Source organism: Lagopus leucura, unplaced genomic scaffold (assembly GCF_019238085.1).
Source record: "Lagopus leucura isolate 7727_CA_CO unplaced genomic scaffold, USGS_WTPT01 Super-Scaffold_100157, whole genome shotgun sequence".
NCBI classification, from domain to species: Eukaryota; Metazoa; Chordata; class Aves; order Galliformes; family Phasianidae; genus Lagopus; species Lagopus leucura.
Window position 1 is genome coordinate 27309815 of NW_024962334.1, and position 22654 is coordinate 27332468.

The window sequence follows — 22654 nt, forward strand, 5'->3', positions numbered from 1 at the left end:
CAAAGATTGAAGGACAGTCTGGATTGAGGCCATGCCTCATAAAGTTGTGCTAGGTTCCCCCTTCTTGGCCCGAATCATCCAACCAAATGATCCCACCAAGTATGTCTCTCACTTGCACGAAAAGTTCATTATACAAGATGATTAGATTGCCTGCTGAGAAATATTAAGTGACTGCTCCAAAAGTTTTTAAGCTTTTAATATGGGATGCAATAACCCAGTCCATACCATTTGGCACAAGCCAATTCGAGGCTGATCACCAGAAACAAGGCCTGTGTAGCTGATCTGATAAAAAGGCAAGCTGCTACTACAGATGCAAGCAAGCTTCTATTACTTCTCAGCATCCTCAGAAATGCAAGCCCTCCAAAGAATGGAATCTATCACCAAATTTTCCAGCTCTAGAAAGCATAGCGAAGACCACAAGGCAAAATCTTCAGTGTCTTCTGAGTTTCATAGCAGATGGGTGGTTGTTCTAAGCACGTTATGGCTGAATAACTGGTGCCTAGGAGAGGAAGAGTAGGACCTGAATGTCTGGATAGAGGTAACTAGAACTGAAATAAGAAATAACCATCACAAAGGGATAAAATTTAAAAAATTTTCAAGATCTACAGCTGGGGGCCAGACGTGTTCAGAAGTGTTCAGCTCAAAATCAAGTAATGAGATTTGCAAGAGTCCTCAAAACCCAACCAGTGGTGCTTTTCATAAGTGCAAGGATTTGCTCCTGCCAAGCTTAGAAGAACTGAATGCATTTTGAGATCTGAAGTGGCAAGCATTACATGGCAAGTGTGGGGTGAAGAAAAGAAAAAAGTATCCACAGCAACAATGCAATTGTAGACTTTAAATAACTGTGAAATTTCATAGCTTGAATGCCAAGCATTTTAGAAAAATAATGATTATTTATTCACTTTCTATGGATCTTCAGTAGAAACTAAATTGCAGGAAGAAGAAAGCACTCTTTTGGAGGATAATGGTTAGGACATACATCTGAATTAATTGTGGCTTAATGTGAATTTATGGTAAGTTTATTTAAGATAGATAGGGAAGCAGCAGCTAGTGCCTGGCTAAAAAATGACATTGTGGAGACAGTCTATTGTATTGCAGCAAAAGAGAATTCCATCCTCTATTAACAGTGACCAGTGAGAATTCACAATGAGACTTTTACTTCACTGACACATCCATTTCATTATAAGTTACTTCAGTCTTCATAATAACTCTTGAGAGTGCATGTGAGCAAGTCAAAGGATTCTCAGGAAAGGATCCAGCTACTGCTGACTTTGAAGGAGGAATTCTCAAATACTACAGAAAAGATCCACAAGTTGTCATCACAGTAAATAAAGCATGGCTTTGCATGGCCCTGGAAGAAGTTTTTGGGAGAGAGAAGGGAGACCCAGAGCTGCCCTGGGAGGGTTCTACCCAGGTGTGAAGATGCACTTGGTGAACAAAAACCCAGCTTGAAGTGCATCCCCATTTATCTTTAAGGCGGCGCGTGGCAAACCCTCTTCATTTCACCCAACCCAGCCACTTGGCTCCCTCTCCGGTTAGTCTGAGAGCAAGCAGCTGACATTCTATCCAGAGCAGGTGGCCTCTCCTATGGAAATGAGCCAATTAAAGAGGACTATAAAGGGGCACAATTGGCCAGCTTTTTAAGCTGTGGCTTGGCTATAGAATTGAAGACGGAAAGCTGATGAACGGGAGAATTTTCAGCTGCATAATTTTTGATCCAGTGCATTAGTAGCATGGGTTAAAATAGAGGAGGGGATTTTGGCACGTGAATCTTTTTCCTTTGAGTCACCAGCGCCAAGAAACAAACTGAGTAGTGTGAAGTAACAGAACAGTGCTTTTTTTTTTTTTCTGTACCTCTTTTTTACACTACTAATTAAGGGCTTTCTACATTACAGCCTGTGTCTATTTCAGCAATGATTTTGTATCTACTTATGGGATTAGAAAGATTAAGCGCTAATTAGAGCACTGAGGATTAATAACTGCTACTTCTGCAATTCACGTTTTTCTTAATCTTGTCTTTAATTCCAGTGGAATTGGTCCATGTTACAAAGCCAGGGTTTGCCAAAGCTCACTGAACATGCAATAGGAGGTGCCCAGTATTAATTTCCTTGTATATACTGAATAGCCATCATCCAGTATGCTAAAGAAAGAATTATAGAGATGGTAGAAATAAGCACACTTTGTCTCTGAAGAAAATGAAAACCTGTGCCTTCACTGTTATATTGGAAGCCCTATTAACCCAACTTTCCCCCCACTTTTATATTTTCCATATACATAACTTACAATCTCAACAGTAAACACATTTAATTTAAAGCATAGTCTAATACTACTAAAATCAGAAATATGGTAAAGTGAGAACTAGAAACATGTGAAAATGGCAATAGAGAAAAAACGTCTTCTGTGTTTTCACTGACTGTTGACTCCACAAATCTTGGTGCTGTTCATTAGTGGGATAGTTTTCTTCTGTTCTCCTGTTTAGAGCTCTCAATTCTAATATATTGATAGTTATATATTTGCAAATAAGTTTAGAACTAATTGGTTGCTTGAGGAGAACACCTAACAAATCAGCAGCTGTTTACATGTAAAACACAGCCAGGATCTTTTCCAGAGAGGAGAGACTTACAGGAAAGTTTTCCTTTTCAGCCAACAAAAGATGCAATTTGCATACAGGTGTTACTGGGCTTCTCTCTGAATTCATGGATCACTGCTAGTTTCAGATGTCAGGACAAAAAGATGGGTCAAAGGCACAAAGAGATGACTTGCAGCTAGTTAAAAGAGTTTGAGGTCAAGACTGCTAAAAGCAGAGCTCATTTTCCACCAAGTGACGCCAGATGTACCAGAATCTCATTAAATTACACATTTTCCACTGAAGCTAAAGGAGCAGACTGTGTTCTGCACAAGGGGACTGACTACAGTATTTTTGTTTTATTCTAGGATACAGTAGCTTCCCAGCTCTTTTTTTTAATGGGATCCAATTGCTCAAAAGCATACACAGCATGGATCATCCATTAAGATCAAGCAGGATCTGCAAGAAGGGGTGTCAGAGCAGGATCCATGCAATCTGTAGTGACTTTGCAGCAGTATTTCTTTCATATGCAGTATTACAGTCACACAACTGTCCCCTCCAAAGAAGTAACAGCCTCTCAACTGTTTCCTGACTCCAGGTTTTGTGGAGGAGTCGCAAAGAGCCAAATTACCCTTGTGTCCCCATGCAGTGAAATGATGGAAGTCTTAGATCAGGAAGAAGTCTTAGATCCCTAAAAAAGCTTTCCCTTCACAGATCTCCTACTGTGTGTAGCCAGAACCAATCTTGTCTCTGTTAAATCACTTCTTACTAGATAGCTCCCTCCCAGAGAATTACTAATGCTTAAAAAATTCTCCAATCTGCCTGATCAAAACAGTTCAGCATTAAGAGGGTTCTCTACCGAAAACCACTCTGAGTGTGAGAAATACCCTTCTCAAGAAGTCTTTAGAGAGGACAGGGGAGAAATACAAGGAATGAGTGCAAATACTGCACAACTATCGCTAATAAATACAGCAATAGGCCATGCATGCAACAGGTCAGCTTTTACAGAAGGGCTAGGATTGTCTTACCGAAATCCTATTTTAGCCCATGTATTGAATATTTTAGGAGATTAAATATCTGTTGTTTTCTCTTGCTACTAAATGCCAAGCCTGAGAATGACCACATCGTCTTCATTCTTCCTCCCAGAAGAAATCTTTGTCAGTGTCAAGTACATCATTCTGCACAGGAATAGACATAGAAACATTTTCCAAAGCCAAGCTCTACCTTATTTCTCTACTACTGAAAATTCCGCTGAGCTGCTGGTAGAATAAATGCTTTACAGATATTCACATACTGTCTGTGGTTCGCTCCGAGTGGCACACAGACCCACCATACCTGGTAGGTCCTACCTAACCTGGCTGTTGTATACAATACAGTAATTTGGTCTTTTCTCACATTTTGTTCATCATCACTCACAGTCATACAGCTTTTCAGTCACACAACTCAGGCACCTTCTAATAAGTACAATTCTTGCCTCAAAGATAAGGCAGATGCTTTTTCTGCACCAGCAACACTGGTACCCCTTCCTCCCCTCCAGCATCCCTCAGGCTCGGTGCGTTGGTTCATCATTGCACCACCAGAGGGAGCTGCCTGAATGCCTTTGAAAGACTTCATGACTAATTTAAATCTAAAAAAAAAAACAGTCCCACCTTTGAAATCTTATTGCCTAGAAAAGGGGATGCAGCCCTGACAGAATGAAAGAGAAACTGAAAGACTGCTGCACAGCACAATGCCTGAAATCTTCATCTTTTTAATCACAGCCAATCTTGTACAGTCTGGTACAACTGTACAAAATAAGCTTTGTTGATTTAATCAAACAAAGCAGTTTTGAATTAGGGAGTTGAGGTCAGCTATTGAGATCCACAGTTTGACCCTGATGGACTGAGGTTTGAGAAGAAAAGGCAAACTAGATGTTAATACTTAGCTGAAATCACCAGTGATATATGGTATGGCCCAGGATAGATCATATATATATATATATTTTTTTTTACAAAATCAGTGTCCATTAGTACAATAATAAGGTTCTGCCTCTTTAAAACCACACACTCAATTGTAGCATTCATTCATTTTCAAGTTGTCTCCTTTCTTTTTTTTTTTTTTTTAAGTAGTTATTTCTGTCCCAGTACTGCTCTGTTTTCCAATACCCTCGTTTACTACAGAGGGTCTCTGATTTTCTCCCGGATACATCCAGTGCTTTTCCATTACACATATTTTCATCCATCCTGACACACATGCTGCGTGTATGGCAATGCAGAAATGTGTCTGTATTTTACATTAAATTTGGAGTTCAAAGCTGTTCTTGAGTGAAGACTTGCCTTGCACTATTCAGACTGGACTGAGCTGTAAGATTCTCTAGAAGGGAAAAGCCAAAGTAACCTCTTTAACTTAATCCCTAGCTGCTGATCTGTGAGCTCCAGAAAGAATGGGCATGGGAGGCTCAGGTATTTTGTTCAGTTCTGAGACTAGCAGTTCTTAAGCAAAACATGCATTCACAAAGCTATAGCTGAGCTGGTCACTAGTGCAGCACGCATGGCACACAGTCTGCTGTACATTGCTGAACAGTCAAAGTTCCATGCTACTTAAACCTGGGAATCTCAGCCCAACTCCCAGACTCATTTTTTCAGACACTGGGCATGTTAGCCCAAAGTCATTCTTTGTCTGATTTGCAAAACTTTAAATAGGACACAGCCCTCATATAGTGTCAGTGTATGACACTTCTAGTGATATGTAATTTATTCAACAGTGAGTGGAAATGAGAAATCTACACTAAGATGGCTCCATGTAGCTCTATGCTATTATGCTCATCAGTGAAGACCTAGTCAAAGCAGTCACTGGATTCTAAGGAGATCTTTGGTTCCATCCTACCAGTCATTTTTCCACATAAATATCTAAATTCACACGTCTCAGTCTTTGAACCTTAGACTGTGAGCAGAATCCCTTTCTCCTCCTTCAGTGCTTTAAAAAGGACAGCTTTCTGGAACATAAGTTCAGGAAATTACAGTGTTAAAGAGATGCAGAAACTAACCCAGCCTCTGAAATTTCACCTGTTTTGACACTTCATACTGGTCTATGTTCAAACAGAATAGAGTTTATTTTACTTTTTCCCTTGCAACTGAAACATTCTCATTATTTGAATACAACAGATAAACAGCTGGAGCAAAGATCTGAATTGTGTTCTTTCCTAGAACTGGGCAAGCATTTGTGACATAAGATGAGGTAATCTTGCTCATGAAGTGAGTATGGTAACACATCAGCTTTTCTCACATGGACAAGCACTTGTTAAAGATGCGAAGTAAAAAGGAGATCCACTGTACTAGAAATTCAAATTTCATTCCTCTTTGTAAGGGATCTAGCCTTTACTAGAAATGCATTTCAGACAAATCTACTTTCATAGATAGTCTGGGAAGTCAGGAAATTGAAAACATCCCATTTAGTTGAAGAAGTAGTTACAACTTGATGAAACAAGAATAACTGCATTCCTGATACTGGCCAGCTATCCAAATCTTTGTGCTTCCAGACCTTGTTTTGAGATGGGTAGCAGCTGAGAGGAGTACCTCTCAGTGTGGGGACAGTGCAGTTTCCCTCAGAGAATACATTTCCTGGCTCATCAAAGAGTAGGAAAATTGGGTTGGAGCTGAGATAGGCACCCACCAGAGCTTGGGTGTTTTACTATCTGAAAAATTAGCTTCCAGGCAAACACACATATCTCCTTCCACCCACTCACACCAGCGAGAGATTCACCCTGGGCAGTGGTCAGAACACAACTCTTCTGTTGCTGCTTTCTTCCAGGTGTGCCCTCACAAAGGGTAGCTCTGCAGTGATATGCAGGGTCCAGCCATTGAAGGCTGCCATTCTGGCACAATGTGAACATCTCTGCAGAGTGAAGGAACGTGTCCCAGAGACCTCTCAGAAAATATTTGGCATAGTCTACATCTTAATTGACTCCAGAATGGAAAAGGCAGCACAAGTGAAATGTCTCCATCTACAAATACCTAAATTCAAATCCAATTACAGAAGAAGGAGGAGAAAAGTAAGGAGAGCTTTTTTTCTTAGGTTCCAGAGCCAAGATCTGGGTGTTTTTGAAGTCATCCTACAAGGAAGAAAAGAAAAGGCTGAAGCTTACTGTGACCTAAATAAAGCAAAAGAATTAGGTACTTGTGATCAAAGGGTTGAATGATGCATATACACATCTCTCTAAATAATAGAGTGGGTGGGAGAAATGACATGTCATTATTCCTCAGAAATGAAGAAAATTACCTGTTCTGAAAAGAGGAGTTAATCTGTTTTTACACAGTGAAGAATAATGCCACATTATTTCTTCTAAAATTAGCAGCTGACAAGCTGAGACTACAGTGCTCAGAGCATCTGGCTCTCTGGCACCACACTGTACTTATCACAGCGAGGCTTTCCTTCTTTCCTGTACCAGCTTCATAAAGATTGGAGAGGAGCAGCCATTATGACACAGGCCTACATCCATTCAGCTCCACGTATGTCTAAGACACTTCAGAGTTTCTTTCTTTCTTTGAGAAACAAGGTGCAGAAAACCTGACATTAACATTTGAAAAATAACCTGGTGAGTTACCATACAGGCAAGATTTTTCCATCCAGCTGTACCTTTGTTAGTTCTCTTCTTTCAAGCCAGAATCAAATGTATGACTGATTCTAAAATACAGTGTGATTTCCAGAGTCCGAGATAGGCAGCAAAAGAGTGAATTCTGAAAGCTGAAGTCAGACTTGTCTAAGTAAATAAGAGGCTTGTTTTCTCCTTTTTCAAACTTTAAGGCTTCAGATACCAAATAACTGAGTACGTAACTACAGCAATGGCTGAACCATTCTCTTGATAAGATAATGGCTATATTTTATCGCATGAATGCGTAGGAACAGCATAGAGACTTCTCAAAACTGCTCTGCTGAGGAACTGCTCTGTTTGCTGTTCAGGTTTAGAGCGACAGCATGTAGGGCTCAGCATTCATAAAGAGGTTTAGGAGACTGAAAACCTAAGAACTGATTTCCATTGGACTAAGTAGACCAAAATCACAGAGCTTGTTTATCCTCTAGCAAATTTCCAATTACGTAGCATTTCAACTGAATAACCAAACTTTCCTGACTCTTCTTTAATAATGCATGATGATATTCATGCCAACTCATGCATGCAGAACTCCCTAGCAGCAGATTGAAAAGAAAATAAGTTCTACTTCCTCACCCACTCACATGAGAGAAGTGGTTGGGTGATATTTTTGCTTTGATGATATTTAGGCCTGGGAGAGGTACAAAAGGCATGTCTTCAACTCCCTGTACCCATAAGCTTTTGCTGAGGGTAAAGGTACTGCATTAGGAAAGAAGGGTATCACCTCCATCTTATCTACCAATGACTCCCAGAGTTGAGAATCTGTTTTTCTCAAGTCGGGAAAGCGTGGCCTCAGTTAATAAGTCCCACTCACTCTAGCCTTCAGCAGCCCTCAGATTGACAAGGAGAGATGAGCTGAGCTGAACTGAACAGGGGAGGTTCTGAGACAGCCTTTCCCTCTGATAAGGCAAAACTGTCATGAGATGCTGCTCAACAAGCTGCAACCAACGAACTGTGTTGTTTATGCATGAAGGCACCATATCAGTCAACAGATGACTAAGGTAAACTCATGATCTGAAAAAGTACAATTTTTATATAGCTCAGGAATCTTAAAGGCAAAACTGGCAATCCAGATGCAGATGTTTATCACTACAGTGTCTTATCTGATTAACTTAAGCAAAAATTATAACCAAGACTGCCAACAGTTTTTCTTCTTTTACCTGATAGTAACAATGTGAGAATTATATCAGGCTCATTTATTTACATTCACTTTAAATGGTTTCAATTCATGCGCAATCAGTTCTCAGTAGTCCAACACTAGCAGGTTTAGTTGTGAAGTACAGTTAGATAAATGCTCTCCTCATCCCTCACCTCCATGCTTGTTTATCAACAGGAAAGCCAAACAGCTAACAAAGAGCTCCAGGAGTACAGATAACACAACTGTAAGCAGAAAAAAAAATGGGACTGTCCACATGAAAGTATGTAAGCCTCCTTTTTCAGTGCACGAAGTGAAACTAACTTCTAAGATTCATCATCTGAAGGGTGACACAATTACGCTGGCCAAATACACAAGGGCAACTTTCCATCACTGCCTCTTTACAAAGCATGGAATGAATAACTTCCTTGAGAAAGCAGGAAAATTGGGATAAAGCATGGTTTTAATTATATTCATAATGATTTATTTGAAAATATGTTCTCATTATACTATCCATTGTGAGGCACAAGCAATTTGGTTCCACCTGAATTTAAAGTCATTATTATAATTATTCTCACCAGAACAGCCATTAATCACATAAACAATACCTGGCTTGCAGAAAATACGTGGGTAAGTGGTTATATTATGATTTAGCATTAATTTTCTTACATTCTTGAAGTCTTACTTGAATACTTATTTTCTATGAAAATGCTTTTGAAAAATAGGTATCTTACCTTCAGATTGATGCGTGGCAAGAGGTGTCTGGGTCTCCTTGGAATATGACACCACCTCCCGAGGTAAGAAATCAACCTGGGTAATCTTTGACACCCCTAGTTTGTGCAGTCTGCGTCTAAGATGGAACACAGGACATATAAGGTTAGTTAAGTTAGGTGTAAGTCAGTAGCAGGAGCAAAAGTGTTTGCTTTTATGAACAGGATTAAAAAATACTTCAATGTTTGCTAAGATGAAACACAACACACTATGTATGAAAAGAGCCTAATTACAGTGAGGAAAATTAATCCAGGAATCACTTGCCATAATAAAATACAGTTACTAAAACCTCTCTGGGTCTAGGTTATGCTGCTGAGAGGAACTGTAAATAGGAGCAAGGTACGACCTGCTTGCGTCCCTCACAACACGCAACAAACCTTTCTCCTCCTTCACACAGTTATTACTACAACATTCAGCCTGTTCAAGAGATTCATTCCTCAGCCTGAGATAATCAACAGTGGAAGAGCCACAGTGGGTGTAAAATATGCTGGACTGTAAGAGAGCAGGGTGCATAATTTCCATAAAGAGATTCTCCTTTCCACAGGGGTTAATAGCAGTGGACTTGCTGTAGGTTCATGATCATTAGAGTCCTAATGCAATGGTTAAAGTGGAGCCCTGAGACACACCTGGAGCAGACAGAACCTTCTCTTTGTACTACGCCCCTAACTTTAAATGAGCCATGTGAACTGAGTCAGTAGAGCCAACCAACACTGTAGCTGGGTAAGGGAAAATGAAGAGAAATGGCTGTGCAGGATTACAAACACTTTTAGTTGTACACAGTTCACCCAAAAGAGGAGGGAAAAAAAATTATCAATTTGTTTCCTGAATATTATTTGACTGTAGTGAGTGAAAAATAAGCAAATAAGCAAAGATGTCAATTTTTTTCTACTGGAAAAAAAACCACCAACTTTCAGCAGGAAATATTTATGCAAATAATAAATGGATGAGCTAAATAAGCCCAGGTGCCTCAATCAACATGTGCAAGTGTGCTTACACATTTACAGGAAATAAATTCAGAGACACAATGTTTCTGAACTGCCACATTGTTAAGGAGAGCAATTTGGAAAAGCAGAAAATTCATATGCATTATCCATTTCCTCTCTGTCTTCCTGACTGTCGGAAGAACAGAGGTCAAACTTATTTTTTATCTCATTCATTTACAGTGGTTAAGGTATTCAGTTAACACTGATGTCTGAAAGAAAATGAGTATTGAAAAAAAATTGTCATCATTGGATGACACCTTCTGAACTCTTATGCTTGTTAAGGCTGAATCAGCTATATATCTTTCTAATCTGGTCTACTGGCTGAGCTTTTATTAAGCTGAATGCAATTTAATTCAGTGGGTAATCAGTATGAATCAGCCACATTAAATAATAGACCACTGGAGCAGTAATGGTTGTTACAGCTCTGAACCTCTTTTTTTCACCATCCTCACAAACACCTCTAACTTTGCCAACGTGGATAAGAGCATGGATTCCCTGAAAACTCTCTAGGAGGCAGAAAAACTTCTGTAGCTTGTGATACACTTTAAGAACCTGTAACAGCCAACAAAAGCATCAGTAATACACTTATAGCTACTTTAAATGAGAGTACGCATGAATTTAAGCTTTAATAAATATCTTCCCCAGAAAAATCTTACATGCTTTTCCATCCTTTGACATCAAGTTTGAAAGATTTTCCTTCACAATCAGTCCTCAATCATCTCAATCTGATTCCTTCTACTGAGATTCTTAAGCCTCCTTCGTTGAAAGAGCTTCTGTTAAGTATCAGCTTTAATTAATCATGTGTCTAATCTAGAGCTAATCAGAACCTCGCCTGATTCTAACAACAGTTTCACCTGAGGCCATTCCATATCTCTTTCACTGGTTAGGGATGGGAGAATATTGGTCCTCATGTAGAGGCGGATTTAACTGCTTGTTGGGCTAGCTCCTGTCTAGACTGCTAAGAAGTGAGCTACCACCCAGAACACTGTGCTTGGATGTGTTTAATTTTTCACCTAAAACATTTATTATTCAGGAACTGCTGATGGTTGTCTAAATGCATAGTGTCACTCTAACCGATTACGACTGTGAAGTCTTCATTAGAAGGAATATGGTCTTCCTTTTTTTGACCCTACTAATCAACCTGTAATGGTCCTTATGTGATGAAAAGCCAACCTAAACCTTGGTCCCAAGCACTTAAGAACAACTGGAACATCCTTTCAGTACACAGACTCTGCCAAATATGGGCTATAATAATCTAGTCTAATCCCTTTTAGGGCAGCACTAAAATGTTTCATTTCCCATACATACCAAGACACTCATAATTCTTTTCATTTACAATTTCTTGGATATGCAGCTTATAGAGCACACAAACTTTGATGGATTCCTTTCAAAACTGTGTATGGGATGTCAGTAGGAAGACAGTAATTAAAGCCTATGCATTAAAATTGATTCCTCTGTCTGTAGGAGAAGAAAGATGTCAAGTGTTCAGCTACACAAATCATTTGCATCCTGACTGCAGGATTTCTTTCATGATGGTGTTTTTATCTAGTCTCATAGCCATATACCAGAGAAATACATGGTCCTCTGTCTAACTCTGTCTTGTAGAAGACAAAGGACTTACGAAGCATACTTATGGGTTCACTCATTGGCATTCTCCTTTTCTGACTTTACTGCTCCTGAAAGACTGAAGACTTGCAGCTATGCACAGGCTTATCTTTATGAGAATCAAACCATCTTGCCTTGCACAGCCATTTGAGGACCTTTGCTTCTGAGAGTGCTCATCTTTCAATCCCAGCTTCCGGGGAGGGCAGCTGAGATTTCAAAAAGGTTTCCAACACATCAAAACCGCTTTAGAAACTCTTCCCCTCTTGTATGACCAGGTGATGTTGTAGAAGTTAGATCTACCTGATATCACACTCAGATGGAAATAAATGCATTCCTAACCATTTTCACTTGCCAACGCACTCTGATAACTTCAATGACCACAAAGAATTCAGTAACTTATTAAAGCACTTTTTTTGTTGTTGTTACCAAGCCATGACTATGTACTTGGAGCTTCAGCAATAGCACGGTGCTGATGTTAGATCTGGAGATGCTATTTAGAAAAGCCACTGTTTCTGATTTTCCTTGATTGCTCGCAGGAGATAAGAGAGAACCTCTTCATGCTGTCAGACCTCTCTTGATGATGCTAAACTATATTCATGACAAACATGAACTTCTTTTCCTTAATATAGTGACCTTTTGAAATATAAACATATTTGGTACTCTTCTTAATTACACTAGTTATATTCTGCTACCTAAACAACTTTTTCAGATGGTTAAGATAGAGAAGTTGCATGTCAAACTGGTGAATATTAATTTTAGCCCTATTATAATTAGGTAATGCTCGACTGACCTGAACTCAACTTAAATGGCAATTAGTGGACTATGATCATATTTAAGTATACAATTATAAATGCCTAGACAGCTCCTGAGGAAAAGGGGAAAACTGTTATTACATGTGGGTTATTGCACGTGGAAACAACGTAACTACAACAAAAACAAGAAGGAAGGGGGGAAAGTACCTTGCAAATGATTCAGAAAGAGAAGTCTGAATCAATAGGTACAAACAAGACCACTGTAGCTGTACATGCACATTAAAGTGCCACAATAATAACATTTCATCTGTAATGAAATAGTTATTTGTATTGTGTTTCGGGCAACAGAAATAGCAGCTTATCTTTCATGAGCTTCTTTAAGTAGTAGTTTTTTTCCACAAAGATGGCTTTGCTGAAGCTTCTTACTGATGAAACTGAAAAAAGGAAACTTAAATTATGGTCTTTCTGAGTCAACAAAGCAAATGAAAATCACATACAAACAGCTCATCTGGGAAGCATTCGCAACATAACTCTTGCAAAGAAATGATAAATGAATAACATAAAGAGCAGACATATACCCAAGTTCAGAGTCAGACTGGAGCTGCAGCACTGAGGGGTCTGTGTCCCATTGCAAGGTCCTAGGGTGGTAATCAGCCGTGCAGCACAAGGGGGGAAAAAAGAACACATAGAATTAACTGAAAGGATGAACAAAACCACATCTCATTACTTACATGCCGTATGTCGTACATTCAATCTCTAAGTGCAAGGTCTGATGTTAGCCTGTAACGGGGCGGGCAACTTATTAAGACTGCATATTATCAGTAAACAATGAGATCTGGGTTTCCTCTCAGATACAGATTAATGACTTTGTTTTTCCTGAAAACCCTCTAACTATGGTTGATGCACTCAATATGCACAGTTTACAAATTTACAATTTTACAATTTGCAAAATTAACTGTGATCATGTTTGTATGATAAGATGGATTTGCCATAAATTCCACTGAAAAGTAAGCAGTCTAGCCCTTCTTATAGTCCTAGGACTGGAAAAAGTGGTCTGGGCACAAACATCCTGCAACAAAGAACATGCTGACATCAGCTTTGCCACATTCTGGAGGCACCTGGGACAAATCAACAAATTCCTCTTAATCCAGATCAAAATTATGGAGAAGAGGGGAGCGGCACACCTGGGGAAATCTGCTTTTAACAGTGTTGTCACAGTCTACTGTCACGTGGATCTAACACACATAATATGAGTGCTCCAGAGATGCGGCCTCAAGTGAAGATGTTGTTCCTTGCAATGCAATGCAACTTGTCAAGCTACATCTCACAAACACTGCAAACACTCACGGGGCTTTTATGGAGCCCTATTAAATATTTCCAATCCCTGGTTTAGAAATGCAAAAATTGACATGTTCAAATCAACATTTTCAAAATGCCTGCCCATTTCTTGATTTTACTTTATTCTTCCTCCCTAATGAAGCCACATCTAATAGATAAGAGAGCTGTCAGAATCCATGACAGCATCAGAAGTACAAGTTCGGCTCCTGAACACCTTTTCCTTTCATATGAGCACTGAATTATGCAATGTTCTCGCTAGTAGAGGCTAAAGAAAAGGAAAGCACTCTTCCTCTAAAACAAATAAATCATACAGGCACGTTAGGTAACATCGGTCCTCAAAATTTAAAACTCCACTCACTTCTTTTCAATGCAAGTTTTGAGGATACAGAGAATATACTTTGACCACACTCAGACAAGAACAGCCACATATCCAACCATGCTCAATTTACACAGAGCCTTTCTGCAACAATAGCAAATTCTGACAATGAATCATTTGCATAAACTAACAAGTTATTTAATTAGAATAGAAATAGATTTCTTAAAGCCATACAATTACGCTGTCTTATATTCAGTAAACTATTACCAATGTTAATGATAAATCTCTCTAGACATCCTGCATGTACAAAAAGAATGAAGAACTTTCATGCGAACCTGCTTTCCCACGCAATGCAAGGGTGCTTATTCCCCTCAAGTTCTTTCGATCTGTAGTGATGTGTATTGGCTCAAAAGACTACAGCGATACAGAAAGGTTCTCCAAAATGAAACACTATTATAAAATGATCAGAGATAAAACAATACAGTAAGAAAGAACAGACTTTTTTTTTTTCCTCATTACTTGATTGTAGCTCAAGTACAACGGAAATGAAAGTGGTCCCAGGGATCTGAAGGCAGACAAGGCAAAAGCATCAGCGGTTAATGTAGTACCTATACACTATTAAAAGGCTATCTGTGGGAGAATGACTTACAATGGAACCAAGGTCAGCAATGCCTAAGAGGACTTGCTATGCATATGCCCATTTCCACTGTATTATCTACCCAGGGGCTACTTGTACACGCACATCTGGGTTTTCAAAACGCTTACAAGAAAACATACATAACTCATTTCAGTTATTCTTCCTCTCCATTTATTTCCAAACGTACAAAATTTCCCAAGAGGTAAAGACTATTCCAAAAGAAAAACTCTATTATCGTGTGATTAAAACAGGAACAACAGGTCTTTAAAGAGCTAGAACCCTTATATTCCAGTTCTGAGAATCCAGACCAGTTACAAGAGAGCATATTTATCTCATACTGAGCTGGTTATCTAAATTTAGAGATCTTACACTATCAGCACTCAAATCCCCAAAATATGAGAAAAGCAATACCTTTTGATGGAATTCTACACGTAAAAAAGTTAATTTGACCCCACAGCCACCTTTTGGCCACTGTTTGTTTTATGCTGATCATACATGTAGTGAAGGCAACATCTCTTACAATTTAATAATCTGGATTATGGCATGGAGATGTTCATAATATTGATATATATTTTAAATGACAATTCTGCTTGTCTCCTGAATATACCTGTATTTCAGCAATTTGAGTGCATCTGTAGAAGAAAAATTCTTAGATTTGTGCTCCAAATGGTAATTGTTTACTCAGCAACACTGTGCTACTGCTTGCAAAGGCCTGAAAAATACATAAGGGAGCAATCTGGTGCGTTGTATTCTCAAACTCAGCTTGCCACCGTTTATTGCAGACAACAAGGCTGCAGGTAGCAGATCTTCAGGCTCCAGTCTTGCCCCAGGAGACACAACGCAAAGAGCTACACACACACCAGGGAGGGTGGCAAGCAAAGGAAGCTACTACACATTTCAAAGGCAATACTGGTTAGCCCTTTGCCTCTTCCTGCTACCTGAAGAGTGCCTGCAGAGCAAAACAAAAGGGAGTGAACAGTGAAAACATAATAATTTAGCCAGCTCTCACAGCAATAACTGAAGAAGAAATAAACAGACTCTTAATGGACTAGTAACCGAAAGATGATGTTGACTAGCCTATTCTGTCATCCAAACTAGGAAATTACAGCTAATCTGTTAGTGATGGGAAGACATGCTGCATGACATTCCCTGATTGTTGGGATGAGCATTACCATTATGCTTGTTCTCCTGCAGCCAGTTCTCAGAGGGGATTGTGAAATGCCATTGGATCGCAGTGAAAAATCAGTGCCAATCTTTTTCAAATCTAGTGCACAAGTTCTTTTCCAAGAGATTTCTTCATGAAGAAAAGCATTTCATGTTGTTCCACTTTTGATTTCCTTCCTCATAAAAGAAAACTGGAATTAGCTTTGGGACTTCTAGAGACCCAAAGAGAGGAACAGAGGGAGTAATGCAGCAGACCCCAAAGACAAGTACGTGGGCCTGTGTGACCAGTAGCTCAGCAGCCACACACAGGTGCTTTCATTCTGGACTTTTCAGAGACTGCAGATTGGGAAAAGCCCCCCTGAATAGGCTTTGGCACAGATCCATGCAAATGAAATCTAAAGCATGTCGTCACAACACTTTAACGGGGAAAAGAGTCTCTGAGCATCAGACAGAGAGGAAAAAGCAGTACTCCCTTGCACACTGCAGTCTTTCCACAAATGTCCTGCACACCATGTGAGTTGAGCCTCCTGTGGGTGAAGTGAGTGCACACAGCATGGGAAGAGTCTCTGGAAACTCCACAGATGGGAACTCACTGAGCATGAGATCCAGTCAGGACTAAGCCGGATCAGGCTGTTCCATCACCCAGAAAGCACAGACATTCTTTTAATGAAACTACCCAACATTGTTTCAAAGTTGGTTGCTATATAAGTCTCCCACACAGAGACAAACAATAGCCCTGCTATCAATCTTCCTTATACACGTCTGGTGAAGAACGGCTGCCCTTGAGTGATTGTAGGATAAAAAACTATCACCAATTAACAGATTGGTCTAAAGCAGCACAAAGGGAATGAGGACTTGTAAATCTTGCACTAAGTAGACAAAGTACAAGAGTTATCATCTCTCTTTAAAATGATCTGCTTTCATACTTTTTCTTTAGATACCTCTCTGTAACTATTCCTATTTGCTGTGTGCTATGATCTCAATAATTTAGGAGTTTAGCACAGCATTCTTCAATGCTGGTGCTATTTCAGCCATTTGTACTGAAAGGGTACCACCAGTTCATTTTCATACAGTGCATTTTCTTAACCTGCAGATAGAATCTAAGGGGAAAAGGAGACCAAGATGTCACACATCTATGAAAAGATCAGATGGTAAAGCAATTTGTTAAATCTTCTACTCTGAATTCACATCCACAGCATTGGAAAGATATTTAGAGCAGAACTTCGAGTGGACAAGAACTATTTCAAAATTTAAGGGAGGAAGAAAAGGAATTCAAACAGAAGGATTCCCTTTTTGTACTATAATTAGAAAGGAAAAGCAGGCACTCTGCCATGTGTTACGGTGCCCTGCAGAAACTTACTTCCAGACGATTTTATTCTAATTGCATTATGCTGTTTGTATCAATTAAAAATGCAGAAAAAAAAACCTAAAATTAACAAACTACAAATGAAAGAAAATATCTGAACTCTTTTAGAAAAATCCCAGCCTCATAATGCATGAATGAAATATAAATTCTGTCATCTAAAGCTCTCTGAAATTCATGAAGACTTCTCAGCTGATAATGAAAACTTTTAATCTGGCCTTGGTGATAGTACATAAAACAAGTTAGACACCAGTGCCAACAAACGTACCTACTAAAATACCATCATAAAAGGATATTAAATATCCTGGATCACGGTCAGGCTGTGGCACAGCTCAGCTCTGCTAAGTGCCGTAATCCAGCATGCTGGAGGCTTTGTTTCAACTCTTCTTCCTCGAAGCTAAAATCAAATCCTCCCTCATCTGTTGCGGATGCTCCAGAACATGTGTTCTGCATGACTTCTTTTCTCCCCTACTTTCCCTTCTCAGGTCAAGAGCAACCAGCCCTGAAAATTCATGCTTTGAAAAAGGCTACTCGCAGAAATAACAGCAAACTCTGCTTTTTTCCAAGGGGCCTCTCGCAGGGTAGAAACCTCTCTGCTGCTTTGCAAATCACTCTTTCAAGCAGAACTGGAGGAAAGCAAACACTACATTGTGTCATCTCCTGTCACCACAAGCTGTTGTGCTTTCCAGACCAAGAGAAAACCACACTGACACTGTCCTGAGGTATCCACTGAACAGAGTTATTCGTATGTGTCTCTAATTTAATAACCTGACACTCCAAATCCAGCATCTTCACTTGTGGTAACAGAAACATCCTAAAATTATCCTTTGTGTGGGAACTAACGATGCTCTTCTGGCCCAAAAATACAGTGAAGAAGTGTATCATGACTCCACAGATGTAGTGTGTTGAAGTTTTCAGAGCTCAAAGGCCAATCCCATTAAACAGAACACAGAACACAGACAGGCAGTTTAACCACTGCCAAAATAAATAAATAAATAAATAAATGAAGAGGGAGACACAACATACAAAACATACAAAGCTTCAAAGAACCTTTGTTTTGCACTAGAGTAAAACGCTTCAAAAATTCTACAAATGTTAGGAAAAAATGACTATTGCCCCTTCTCCTGTCCAAGGCAGCAGCCAAACTTCAGGCACCTTGGAAGTGCTCTGGTACAGAAGCAAGTCATCACTGGCTCTCTGCATTAGAACAGGAAGACAGGAGATAGCTCCACACAGGAGTTCTCAGTATCCAGCTTAGTCTCCAGCTGTGAATAAGTGTCAAAGGTGGCTGTCCACAAAGAATTCTGGGGGAAAAATCAACTAACTTGGGTGGGTTACCAACCCATCCAATCATCTACATTACACTCCCTCGCTAGAGAGGTCTGGGTACTTTGCCTGTGTGACTGCCAATCTGTTATCAAGAAACCACCGTGAATAAATCTAACTTGTGTTCAAAGGAGGGTCTGGGCATCTGCAGGCCAGCCAGCCTCACCTCAGTGTGGTGAGGGAACAATCCTCCATTTTAGATAGTCAAAGCCCAACTGGATAGGGCCTGAGCAACTTGTTCTAGGTAAGCCCACTTTGAGTGGAGAGGTTCAACTAGACAGACTCCCATGGCACCTTCCAACCTCAGCCACTGTGGTTGTGTGATTCCTTGCTCTCCCCTTCATCTCCCCACAATGCAGAGCCATCTCTCTGCAATGCAAAGCCAGTACAGAGCTATCTGCCTCTGTACTGACAGGAGAGCTGCTACTTGAAAGCCTGCAATGCTCCATTTGGTTCTGGTTTGCTTTTATTCTGAGTTGCATAAAAAGTGAATTAGGAAAAAAGCAGACAAAAAAGAAAAAAAAAAAAGAAGTGCTGTCACATAAAAGCATTAAATTGAAAAGAATAATAGGAACTCTTATTTTTAAGTTTGATGCAGAGATGAGCCGCATGCTTAAAAATGGGCCCAGGTTAGTTTCCACAAGATTCAGAATTGCTCACATTAAGAACTGTACATATATACATGGATAACATACAGAAGTACAGATTCCACCCAAGTTGAACAATCCTAAAATATGGGGTGCCACAGCTGTGAGACTTTATTTTTATATCACCAGTAAAATACAAGCGTTTAGATAAGTTTAACAGTATTTGTTCAATGATCCCGAATATTTTCACTTGAATTTGCAAATATTACTGGATTGTGGTTTAATATGTAATCTATCACGTATCTAGCTGTTTGGTAGGCTTTTTCCTCAAGAGCTGAATATTGCCAGAATTAGCGTAAGGTTACACAGGTGATTAGCTATAAAATTTTAAAGACTTCTATCTAATTTGTTGAGTCTAAATCAGTTTCTCCAACGCTCCTATTTTAACACTGATTAATTAGAAAATCTGAAATAGAAATTGCAAGAAGTTACAGCAGACGTCTGAAAAAATACGTGTGCGTAGACAAGTGGTTCATTCTTTGTAGATTTTTGTAATCTTAATTTTCTCCTCTGCAATGTTCACTTTCTGATATTGGTCACACATTTAAAACGTGTTTCCAAAACAAAATAGATCAAGAAGATTCAAAGCCATTACTCAAAGACGGAAAAGTATCACTTGCCTCAATTGGTGCTTTGCATTTAAGCCACTATTCAGGAGCCATCTGTGCTCTGTTTAGCAGATCTGTTCCACTTTGAAAGGATTGGCGAAAAAGAAAATACCTTCCTTGTGCTGTTTGTTTTCTGAAGCACATTATAAGCAAAACAGTTATCAGCCTTTAGGGAGGATCTGTGCCTCTCAACAAGACTCTCACTTGTGCAGCAGAACAGTCTGACATCACTGTGGGTGATGTTTTTGGAGCTGGGCTGGTAATCATAAAATAAAATGCCATAAAGCATTCAGTGAACAAGTGGTTTGGCACCGCTGCTGGAGCAGAGCTGGATACTTGGGGTTACAGTTACGTTTCCAAGCAGGCTGACACCTCTGACTTCCAGTCTTCACCAATAAAAAGAGCAGTGATGACCTCCCTCAGAGCACAGCACTGTCTTTCAGATGCCTGGCAACCATAATAGCATTTTTCAGAAAGGCATAAGTTTAAAATACTCTTTTTTCTTTTAAAAGGTATATTTCTAAAAATCATAGGGTAGTATTTTAAAAATTGTATATTCAAAAGTTTTCTTAAATCAAGGCCCTGTTGCCAAATGTATTTAATAATTTTCAAAATCAATTTGAAATTTAAATTGGACTGAAAAATCCTTGACATGGTTTTTATAGGACTGGTATATAATGGAATGAACACCTCACTGATTCATAGAATTACACTAAGTAAATCAGCAGTAAAATACATCCAATCTGCTGAACTTATTTCTTATATATAAAGCTGTCCTTATTTCAGGTCTACGTCATAGAATATGACCTTCTGGCAATGTAATGAACCTTGCCCTTCTCACAGTTTATATGCCATAGCTACAGGGATCTTAGTCTGGAAATCTATGCTGGTTTACCAGAAGGTCACTGGGAACAGCAGGCAGTCACTGAGAGGACAGAGGGTCAACACAGTTAGAAGCTTCTGCTGTGCCTCTGCATCCACACAGATTTACTGTAAGTGCTGGAGAGTGTGAACTGCCATCCTGAAAGTGCATTAATAAAAACCATGTTCAGGAGGAGGGAGGCAAAAGTTGCTTTGCTCTTACAGGAAACCTTGAAGCAGTTTGAAAATTCTTTAAAGAAATACATTTTTAATCTTGTATTTTTTAAACCAAGAGAAAGCCTGAGTGGCAAAAGAGCATTCAGATGATCCAAAATGTCATCAGGTCCTGCAGACAATTTGAAGGAACTTCAGCACTCATGTCGGGACACTTTGATCCAATGTCCAAAAAACAATTTTCTCACAAACTTTAAGGAAGGTTGGAAAGAGTCCCATAAGAGACAAGGCTACATTTACTGGCCAAGACTCATAAAGGCAATCCACAGCCCTTCTAATGAGTCAAATTGATAACAGCAAGGCTGGAACCTGCAATACTGTCTTCACAACTGAAGAAAAAGCTGAAAGCTTCCAGCAACTTATTCATGACAGAGCAACAATTCACTAGTTGCAAGCTGGGAGAAGAGTTGATACTGTCCTTCCTACACAGAATTTATTTTGTGACAGTGTACCTATGAAAAATACTCAAGCGAGGCAGAAAACATCTATTTGCAAAAACATGGCATCAGTTTAACTATGTTAAACAGTTCAACATAAGAGGAGATCTCACAAAATTTAATTAAATCAGGAAGAGATTCTATGCAAGAGAACTTCTCTTTAAGCTGAGCTGCCCTTACCAAGTTAGTTGTTCTTAAAGGAGAATAAACATATTTGATTTGTTTTAAGAGCACTGGTGTTTTAAACCTCGAATCATCTCATTGTCTGACTAAATATATTCATGATACGTCAGGAAAAAAAATACAGAAAAATACCTACAACTGGGCTGATAACCTAAACGGTTAAGAGGGGCTTTATGCATTAATGTTATTTTCTTCAGGGTGCAGCTGTGGCTCAGGTTTCCAAGGCATTTTATGAAGTACCTTGGGAATAGCAATCTTTCCTTTAATTTATAGCGTGGAGATGCTTGCTAATGAGAAAAATAATCAAAGATGGAGAACTGAACTCTATCCATCCTTTAGGAATGAAAGCACAAAACTCCTTAATGATGCCACAGGCTCACGTGGTAAAAGCACTGCAGATGATTCTAATTAATATGGACTATTCTGACTTTGTAATCGGCACGCATTGAAAAACACTCCCTGCTTTCTAGGTCAGATGTACAGACACTTGAAAGCAACTGCCAAGTATCAGTCCCTAAGGTGTCTGCTTATGTTTAGAGGCTAAAAAAATATGTATGCCACAAAGGAGCTTCAAATATCTTGTGCTAAATATACACTGAATGTAAAGGAGGAGAATCGTGTTTGCTCTTGTGCAGGCACAAAAGGAGGGAACAGACTGGGAAATCCGCCCTTCTCCAGCCTCATGCACAGACCCACCATCCCATAAGTGAGTGGGAGATGGGAAGCCTGAGAGATTTACCATACCATCCCAAACCCATCAGAACCAGAGGTGCAAGCTCAGCACCCCCCAGGGTTATTTTGTATGCCTCCACCCACCAAGCAAACCTTTCTCTCAACTCCTCACTGTGACAGACTCATGTCTGCAGTCCCTAGGATTAAAATCCTTCCTTTCTGAACAAAACACCATTCAAGAGAAGCATGTATTTTTCCTTGGTCTTTCCTGAAGTTCTCTTAGAGTCTTTACATTGCTCCGTGCTTCCCTTTGCCTGAAGTGAGGGTAGGAAATACGCTGCATGGACAGGAAGAGATGATCTACTGCAATAATTTAACCTTCCTGTATAATTGAAATTGAGAGCAGGATCTAACCTCCTCCTCTGCCTC

The 22654-nt window shown here is 39.5% G+C and overlaps 1 protein-coding gene across 7 annotated transcripts in view; it reads right to left on the minus strand.

The window, feature by feature from the left end:
• The window catches only part of DYNC1I1 (dynein cytoplasmic 1 intermediate chain 1), a 196646-nt gene that overhangs the window by 130958 nt on the left and 43034 nt on the right, over positions 1–22654 (minus strand). For 5 of the 7 annotated variants that reach the window (XM_042889250.1, XM_042889247.1, XM_042889251.1 and 2 more), the window contains exons 5-6: positions 13018–13077; positions 9063–9178 (exon numbers count right to left, since the gene is read on the minus strand). In XM_042889250.1, coding sequence (XP_042745184.1) covers positions 9063–9178; positions 13018–13077 — 176 coding nt within the window. The remainder of the gene's footprint in view (positions 1–9062; positions 9179–13017; positions 13078–22654) is intronic. The other 2 variants (XM_042889253.1, XM_042889252.1) reach the window with 1 other exon arrangement.